Source organism: Periophthalmus magnuspinnatus, chromosome 7, assembly GCF_009829125.3.
Source record: "Periophthalmus magnuspinnatus isolate fPerMag1 chromosome 7, fPerMag1.2.pri, whole genome shotgun sequence".
NCBI classification, from domain to species: domain Eukaryota; kingdom Metazoa; phylum Chordata; class Actinopteri; order Gobiiformes; family Gobiidae; genus Periophthalmus; species Periophthalmus magnuspinnatus.
In genome coordinates this window covers 19,197,805-19,207,244 of record NC_047132.1, presented here as the reverse complement: position 1 = coordinate 19,207,244, position 9,440 = coordinate 19,197,805, and the positions used below count along the sequence as shown (strand labels likewise).

The following is a 9,440-nucleotide window of genomic DNA, read 5'->3' as shown; positions in this document are numbered from 1 at the left end:
TGCCGCTTCGTAGTCGCTACAGTCGCCTCGTAGATGAGACACACGAAAGTTTCTTTTACAGTCATAAAATTCGTTGTGAAAGTGATAATTTTTCTGCTGTTTTTGAGGTAATAAAGAAACTGCAGTCAGCGCATCTTCACAGCGCTCGCGAGCTGAGCAGTTTTTTGCCACGCGTACAATACTGACCTTTGAACTGAGTAGGTCAGAGTTCACCTTAACTTTTCTAACCTTCACGCATAATGAATATATTTTTTTAAGATATTGTCATTTTTAAATATATATATAAATGCAACCGCGATTAAAAATAGCTACAGAATAAAATGACATTTTAGATGCAGCTCATTAGTGAGTTGTATTAGTGGGGGGGTTCAACCTGAACTGACTGTATTGTAAAGTTGGAGTCAGTTATACATGTTTTATGCTTATAATGATAATGGTTTTATTTTTGTTTTGATGCATGTGTCAATTTTACATATTTCAATAAATATTCATATGTGTCTACTTCCATAATAAACAATACAAGGAAGGAAAGAAAGGGGCTTGAGTCGTTCTTTTAATTAAAACATGTGGTAACAAAAAAAAGAAAGAAAGAACATTAATAATAATTATAATAATAATAAAAAATAAAAATTCACACTGACTGTTTCCCAAGTATGGGAAACACGCTTACACTGGCACCTAAAACACAAAGAACACCAAAACTATTCTCTCAACAGTTGTATAAAGTGCATGATGAGACTACAGTACAAAGAAGTAACTTGGAAACATAAGAAACATGATCTACATAGCACCTTTAAAAATGACCTGAGCTGGCAGAATGGCTAACGTTTCGGGGACTGCTATGGTCCGGAGCAGAGCCAGGGGTGTCGGAGGCATTGTACAGCTGTAGCCCTTCTCTCGGGGTAATATTCTAACATGGGCAACAGGAAGTTACACAAGTCTGAGGCCTCTTCCAACCTGAAATGGTATTTCTCCACTAGGACGTCGTACAGCTTCCAGGACTTCACAGGACCCACTCTGAGCAAGTCTCCTACTTAAAACAAAAACAAATGAAAGGGAGTGTTCAGTGTATAGATACTGCAATAGAAATACTAGTAGTGGTAATGTTCAGTGACCTCTGCGGTTGAAGTACTCTGCTGAGTATTTTCCCGTCAGTGCAATGGCTGGAGGGATTTTACCCAGCAGCATCATTATCTGAGCTATATGATCTGAAAGAGAGAAGACAATCAATACACTCCTATGGCCTGGTCTATACTATGGGCTCTATCCTGATGCATCAGCATCAGGGGTAATGGCAGGATATATATTGTGCTTTTATGGTTAGATACATATAATTTATACTGAGCACTTTGCTTTAAAAACAACACAGAAGCAGCGATTGTGTAAGGCAAATCACATAAAAAATGATCCAAAAAACTATTTAGTTATAGTTGGGACACTTAAAGGCTATATTATGTAAAAATTACTCTTGTGAGTTCAAGCCATGTTATAATGTTGTTACCTACTCAAAAACGTACTTGGAGTTGTGTTTTGTTTCATTTACACATGTTTGATTAACCCTGTATTATTAGTCAAAATGTTCTGTTCCACCTTGTGATGTCATGTAGTGGTCATTTTTAAGTTAATAGCTAACTTTTACCTTTAGTTCACTAGAGATTGGCATTCTAGGGCTGAAATTATCCCAAATGATTATTGTAAAGGTGTACAGAGTTTAAAAACACAGTGGCGCACTTCCTGTATTGCCACATGACATCACAAGGTGGAACAGAGTGTTTTCTGTTTGAGAGAAGAACTCAGCTTAAATTTGCAGGGTTTGTGTGTTAAACATGCGTGAATGAAACAAAGCACAACTCCAGGTATGTTTGTGATGAGAAAACAACATTATATCAGAAAATAATGTAATATAGGCCCTTTACACATTACCCAACACAGCTGAGTCAGAGCTAAATTTCAAGAGAGGTCCATGACGTTGTGGATGTGAGTGATGTTATTTAGCCTGACAATGAACAGGTGTGAGGTGATACCTTCTTCCAGAGAGCAGGAGTCTGCTGCTCTGGGTTCAAACAGAGAGTCTCCAGTGAGCAGCTCAAAGGTCTATACAAGCATAGGCTCATGTTATATGTCATACTAACAGAATATGGACGTATAGGAATAGTGCTGTATAGTGAAACTGACCATGCAGGCCACACTCCAGATGTCAGCAGGAGGGCCATAGTCCAGCCCCACCAGAACCTCCAGAGAGCGGTACTGCCGGGTCTGGATCTCCTCACAGAAGTGCTTGTACTGCTCAGGAAAGACAGAGACATGTGTATTCTCCATGTACTCCGGTTTCTTTACCACTAAATATGAACAATGTGGGCCACTCTGAAGATGAGACTCTAAATCTTAGTGGGACTAGTGTGATTAAATAAAGAATAACCCAACAAATTCAAATTGGGTTCAAATGTTATTATTAAAAATAATATAAATCAATAATAATAATAAAAAAAAACATCATGAATTACTATATAATGCAGTAAGACTTAGGGTGCTGATACAGAATGAGTCCCTGTTAGAAATATTCAATTAGACAGATGTACAAGGTCTGAATTCCCTGACAGGAAGCTAGTCTTCAGATACTGGATATACTTATGTACTTCTACACATGGCTGCACTGCCTGTTTGAAATCTCTTAAAGCCAATTTACTTAATTACATGTCTGTATTACCGAATGGGGCTACTTGAATCACAAACAGTTTAGTTTCAAGCCCTCCATCTGCAGAAGCTTCCTCAGCACTTGTATCCAGTATAAGATTAATGTAGGAGAAACACATTTGTCTGAAAGCAGGACAGAGCACTGACCACCCAACAGGAGCTGCCCAGGTCAGCAATCTTCACTTCTATCTGCTTCAGACTGTGGAGGGCTGTCTGGTCTCCATCTACACAACAAAAGGAATTATGGATTTTACTTTTATCTGCCTGTACTTATATCAATCTAGAAAGTGTCCACTGTCCAGAGAGCAGGTTTACCCCATAGACAGGAATATTGGGTCAGTTAGTTACCATATAGACAAGTTGGTAGGTGGGCCATTGCCAAATTGGTGTAGATAGGTTGCAACTTGGTAGGTATGAATATTAATGGTTAGTAAGGAGGTAGGCAGTTATATAAGAGGTTCAAGTTAGGTTAGTGAAAATTCAAGAATACGTGCAGCTAAGGTAGATGGACAGATGGGTGAGTTTGGTAAATAAATGGATGCCAGTTCTTGTTATGAAGATATTAAGAGCACCTGACAAGTTGTTGTTGACAGAGTTGATGGAGGAGCAGCCAGTGCCCCCTGGTGGAGAGTTGGTCTGCTTTGCACACAATAGGATGTTCTCTGGTTTGATGTCTGTGTGGATGATCTTACACTGACAGTGGAGATAGGCCAGGCCCTGCAGAACCTATTCAAGCGCACGCACCCACACCCACACCCACCCCCACACACACACACACACACACACAGTTATCACAAATGGGGACATGAATTCAAGTAAAAGTTAGGTAAGTATAGTGACTATGGTTAAGGTTAGGATCAGTGTCCAGGAAATGAATGTAACTCTATGTAATGTCCCCAAGAAGCACGGAAACCGAACATAAGTGTGGGCTGAGTTAAGAGCTTACCTGAGTAAGGACCTGTTTGACCACAGGCCGAGACAGACCAGGTGTCCCACAGCCCAACAGCACACTCCGGAGACTGGGGCCCAGTAGTTCCAGGACTAGGCAAATGTCTGAGTAGACGTGTTAAGGATAAAGTGTCGCATTATGTACTTTTGTGTTTTATTTAAAAGAGATGTAAATAATCGTAGCATTTCTTTCAGTAAGATACGGACTCCATTGACCCCAGCCACTTTGAACTCGTCCAACAGTCGGACTATCCTCTGGCTGTGTGAGTGACGATGTGTGGCACTACCAGCCTGAGGAGATAGGTGGAACAACAGTCAAAAACATTTAGCATGGAGAAATATGGACTGGATTAACGCTAAATGAAGTGAATAATTGTGGTAAATACTATGACTGACACATCGGAGCAGAGTCAGTTCATCTTGTCCCGCCTGAGCAAATCCAGGGCCACTCTTCAGCACCTTGACTGCCACATGTCCACCCGACCTGCACACCAGAACAGGCTCTCAGGAATCCATTTGTCAACACATGTTTTCAACTAACTAATCATTTAAAACTTGCAAAACATAATTTTGTGACTGTGTATTTGTTTGAAAATAGCAAATTTAAGCTTTGTATTCACTATACAGTATTAACGGCAAACATGGAGAAATAAAGTCAAAGGATTAGAACTATCAGTTCAACAGTACCTGAGGTCCAGACAGAGCCAAACTGTCGCATAATATCCCCAGCCCAGTTTGGACAGCACCTGATACCTCCTGTTAAAAACATCACCCATCTGCACTGGATGGTAGCCACCTGAAATTATAAGAGTGTTATAACTATCAGAAAACTGTTTTAAGAGAGCCAATGAAGAGTCTTCTAATGTTGGCGCTCTCTGTTTATGGTCAAACATTACAATATTACTGTTAGGGACATTCCAGCTGTCAGGGTGATTACATTGTTCATATAGTTTTTAAAGATTTCGATGCATAATATCAATCATGCTGACCAACTTTTCTGAGAGATGAGCCACATTATGGGTAGTTGTGACTGACAAGTGCCTGTGTCCTTCAGCCTGGTGAGGCGGACCATATCTACACTGAGTAATAGGTTTCATGTGCCAGCCGCCTCTCACAGGATACTGGACACAAGTGTTTATCTTTGTCTGCTCTGAAACTAAACGTCATCGCTCTGAAGGTTTATGTTCTTTGTGATTATACAAGCTGTTTATGAAATTCACTTTAGTGTGTGACCCGGTTGGAATGAGTGGTAAGTGAAGCAGTAGTAAAGAGGGCTGCACTGAGCTGTACCATAGCAGTACTCTCCAGGGTCCTCTGTCCTCTGTGTGTCCCTGGGCCCCAGCTGCTCCAGGGCCTGTCCCCTGCAAACGCAGAACAGAGAGGAAAATATTACAGATAAATCTGAGGAAAGATAATTTTAAAATGTCAACAACTATTCAGAGGGATACACAATTTGCAGTGTTCCAACGCAAGAGCAATGAACAATCAAAGTGAAACATTAGGGTGGAAAGTGCTCAAAATGGCACATATAAGCTGAAACCCATGAATAGGATAAGACTGAATGAAAAGCAAATGCATAATTAAGTCCAGTCATTCCTAAACCAAAACAATACAAGCACACAGCAAAAACTAAATGAAAGAATAGAAACCAACATTTATTTCTGGTGTGGTCTAAAATACAGATGCTTATCAGACCATGAACCAATATACCATTTACAAGCATTAATTTCCTCAATAGTGGCTGGGCGCTTCTTGGAGGTTGAGGAGCTCAGTCTACTGGTGCAGCTCAGAGTAGAGTTGCTACTCCACCACATAAATAAGCTATCTGAGGATACGCGGACATCATTACTGGATTCTTTGATGGTTTCCGGGTCCAGTGAGATGTTCCTGGAAGAGGAACCTGGAAGTGTTCCTTAAGGACTATGTTGAAATGTGTGTTGTCAGATGGTCCTTTATAAATAATGTGTTTATAGAGAGACCTGCGTAAGCAATTGGCCTGTCTATTTATGACTAAGCTGTGAAAATCAAAACACTGTAGCCCCAAGTTAAATACACTGACTTTTCTGTTTCTTCCATCTTCCATAACAGGTCACACGTGTCTGCACCTCGCACACCTCCTCAGCTGTTTGAGTGGGCAGCAGTGGGTGTCTTGTTTCTGGGTGCTGCTTTTGGACTTTCCCACCGACGGCCCAAAGTGCACACGGAAACTTGTCCCGGTGCCCGACTCGGAGCGGGACACATCGGAAGTCGTGCTATTTCTGACGGAGCCGTAAATCATCGTGGAGTGCCGAGTGGATCTGCCGGAGGGACGATCATGTCGTGTCTGAAAATACTGCCCCCTCCAGCAGACTGATGGATGTGCCACATAGCCTTGTTTTGATCTTATCCAGGTTTAGCGCTGCGCAACCTCGGGACTCAGGTCTGACCACTACTTGAGGAGCTGTTACCCTGGAGAAATTGTGTAATATGTTTTTCTGGTATTCAGTGAAATGATTTGGCAGTAATTGGCATGTGAAAGACATAATAAAACTGAGTGTCACCGTGGATTTAAGAAGATCCAGCATTCTTATTTAGGCCACCAGTTTTGGCTTGACATAGGTAGGCTACAAACATCTGCCAATTCTCTGGAAAAGTAGATAAATCAAGTTTGTATTATTATTATTATTATTATTATTATTATTATTATTATTATTATTAATTTTATTTTTTTAACTTTTTTATTTATTTATTTTTGTTCTATACCATTTTTCACTTGCAGGGCTCTCCCCAAAAAAGGAGGCAATGGGGAAGCTTCATATAAAAAAAATTAAGTGCTGTACATCACAATCAGTTTTTATATTAAACAAGCTGATGAAGATTTAGGGCTATGAAGTTGTAATGTAACAATCACTATTGTCTCTATACTCTCTCTGCACAACAAGTCAATAATATTCATAAAATGCTGAATAAAACAGAAACAAAAAACCCCCACATTGGCCTATTTAATTTCTGAATCAGAAACTATGTTAACTATGTAACTTTTCTGCCACCTGCTTGATTCCCCTGAGATGCTATTGTTTTGTCTGGAATGCCCATAGTATTAAACTTGTCTATCACAGAGACAAGGTGACACTATCAGGCCAAGTCACAGGTCCGATCTGTGGAGAGGAGACCCAGTGTAGAATTTGCATGGCGTTAATTTGCTGTTGTATCTGCTGGTCTTGTACATTTTAGGTCAGTGGGTGCATGTTATTCTCAGCAATGTAAAAAGCAGCATGCATTTTGTCATATTTACATTGTACATTGACATTTCTAAAATAAATAATAATTATAAAGTAAAATAGTATAACAATATGAAGACTAGAACATACTTTTTAACATTGTTTTGTCCTGTATTGTTCATTCACTAGTTACTGCATGAATAAATGTCTAGCAGTTATTTGTACTCACATGGGATGCATTTGCTCCATGCTTCTGTAGTGAGTGTCCACCTTTCAACAGCAGACCACTTACTTACACCCCAGGCTCTTACTGCACCTTTGAAGACCCAGCTGATTTGTTTTTAGAGGTGGGGGTCTCACACTTGAGCCGTCCGTATCTAAACATGGAAACCCCCTTATATCCTCCCTCTTCCTGATTTACACCAGCTCTTAGCCTGGATGCCTCCGAACAGAGCCAAGCTTATCGCGGAGTGAAGGCAGATGAGAGAGGAGCAGAGGTGGGTTGAAATGAACGGCTGAAAAGTGTGGTGTCGCGTGAGGGCATACAGAGCAGAACAGCTGCAAGGTCTTTTTCATACGCTTGACCCTGTGGTACTGGGATCATGCGTGGATAAAAATAACACAAGAATGGGTGTTCCGCCGGTTGACGTGAGACAAAGTGGAGCAATAAAGCTTGGAGAAGGGATTGTGTTGTTGTTGTTGACCTTGGTGTTACTGTGGGTTGAGTGTCTATGTGAAGTTTGCATGTTCTGCCTGTGTCTAGGTAGATATTCATAGTTAGCTAATCCGTCAACTAGGTACTCCTAATTCCAGACCAAGATCCAGGCTCAAGCTCTGGAAATGGGTCTCAGGGGGCACTGCGGTCGCCCGAAGACAGTGGAATGAGGGGTCAAATTCTTGTGCAATTAAATACGTGAATAGAGTAATGTGAACTTGGTTAGGCCCAATAACTGAACAATAATAATAATAATGTATTGGATTCATACAGTGCATTATTCATTCACTCCATATTTCGTGGTGGTAAGTTACTACTGTATAGCCACAGCTGCCCCAGGATAGACTGATGGAAGCAAGGCTGCCAATGTGCACCATCGGCTCATCTGACCACCACAAATCATTTATTCATACATATTCCTGGTAATACAACTTGGTGCGAGCAGGAATCAAACCTCTGACCTCTGGGTTAGTGGACAAGTATAATAAACACTGAGCTACTGGGCCATATTGTCTACAAAATAAATCAATAGTAAGCAATGAGAGGTTGGGAAGGCCCTTTATCGTGTAATTACAATTTCAACACCAATAATGATTAACTCTTTTTGTATCCATCCGTGGTTTATTTCAGACGGTAGGCCAGTAAGTTTTTTTTATTGCATCACTTCTTTTGTGAGAAGTTGAAAGTAGCTCAAACTGCACCATGCTGAAGTGTGAAGAGATGCTGGAAAAGCTCCAACACCCAGAAGGCCCCCGTGCCGACAGCTCACTGTTAACACCTGTGTGAGCTGGCACCTGATGACAGGCTCAAGGGCTGCTGGGAAATGAAGTGCAGAGACAGTGAGATACGCTGCTGGTGAGAACAGATACTGGGTCACGTGAACTACATTTGATACATTGGCATTATATGATTTAAAAAAAACTGACTGAAAGACTTAAGCCTCTGGGAAAGAGGATGGAACTGCAAAAGAACCAATTTATTTCTAATGACCAGGTGCATCGGACTAGGGGGTAAAAGGTATCATTTACCCAGGGCCCAGTTGAGGGAGGAGCCCCTCACAAAGTCATTAATGTGCATTTTAATGTGCTCACAAAGATGATTTTTACCCAGGGCCCAGAATTTGGCGCTATACCTCCTGACTTATTACTAATCCCTCAATTGCTGTATATGTAACCAAAACTGATTGAGAGTCAAAGCATTTAATAATAATAATAATAATAATAATAATGATAATAATAATAAAAACTGCAAGCAGTGATAAAGGCCCTCGCCACCCCTTGCGACCGTGGGGTACATGCCACCATGGAGTTCTTGCCTTTCGTTCCCACTTACATTGCCCCTCCCCTCAAAATTATTCCACTTCCAAAGAGAGCATTTCTGACATTTTCATGTGTAGCAAATTTCAATAGTCTATGACAAAGTCATTTTTTTCATCCCAGTTAACAAAAACCCATGTATTTCAAAGAGAAATGTCAGATGTTGCCATGGCAACGCACTTTTAAATGGAACTATTTTCTCATTGGATTTTTTGTTCAGTATGGGGATATCCATGCCAAATTTCAAATGTTTTTGACAATGTAAAATTTTTTGGATCCCATTCGCAATTTCAAGGGGGCGCTGTGGAGCAATGGATTGTCTCAGTTATGTAAATTGTATATCATTAGGTTCAGATCAACAGTCTTACCAAAATGTATATTAATGCCGGTTTACAGGGCACAGCACGTTTGAGTTAAGTGCAAGTAAATACTTAACGTCATTTTTGTTTGCATGTTGGCCACACTGACATTTTATGACTTAGCAAAATCCAAAAGAGTTGCTTATATTCCCACATGGGTCTAGTTCATTTTGACCAATTTGCAAGTTTCTTGAATGAACATCCATTG

General features: G+C 40.6%; 1 protein-coding gene across 1 annotated transcript; it reads right to left on the bottom strand.

Moving 5' to 3' along the window:
* Window positions 1–662: 662 nt before the first annotated feature.
* si:ch211-220i18.4 (SRSF protein kinase 3) lies at window positions 663–7,317 on the bottom strand. Its single transcript, XM_055222958.1, has 12 exons — window positions 7,072–7,317; window positions 4,933–5,003; window positions 4,330–4,438; window positions 4,039–4,126; window positions 3,846–3,933; window positions 3,641–3,747; window positions 3,267–3,420; window positions 2,842–2,918; window positions 2,176–2,283; window positions 2,025–2,094; window positions 1,116–1,208; window positions 663–1,030 (listed from the first exon to the last, which is right to left on the bottom strand). Exons 1-12 carry the CDS (start codon window positions 7,089–7,091, stop codon window positions 840–842), a joined length of 1,176 nt encoding a protein of 391 aa, XP_055078933.1. The 5' UTR covers window positions 7,092–7,317; the 3' UTR covers window positions 663–839.
* Window positions 7,318–9,440: the final 2,123 nt, after the last annotated feature.

Bases quoted from the DNA above. Each gene is read 5' to 3' on its own strand.
- si:ch211-220i18.4 (XM_055222958.1), bottom strand. From the start codon at position 7,091: ATGGAGCAAATGCATCCCAT. The intron at 5,004-7,071 runs GTGAGTACAAAT...CTGCGTTTGCAG, and splicing joins ATGGAGCAAATGCATCCCAT to GGGACAGGCCCTGGAGCAGC. The intron at 2,095-2,175 runs GTCAGTTTCACT...ATGCTTGTATAG, and splicing joins TCTGGAGTGTGGCCTGCATG to ACCTTTGAGCTGCTCACTGG.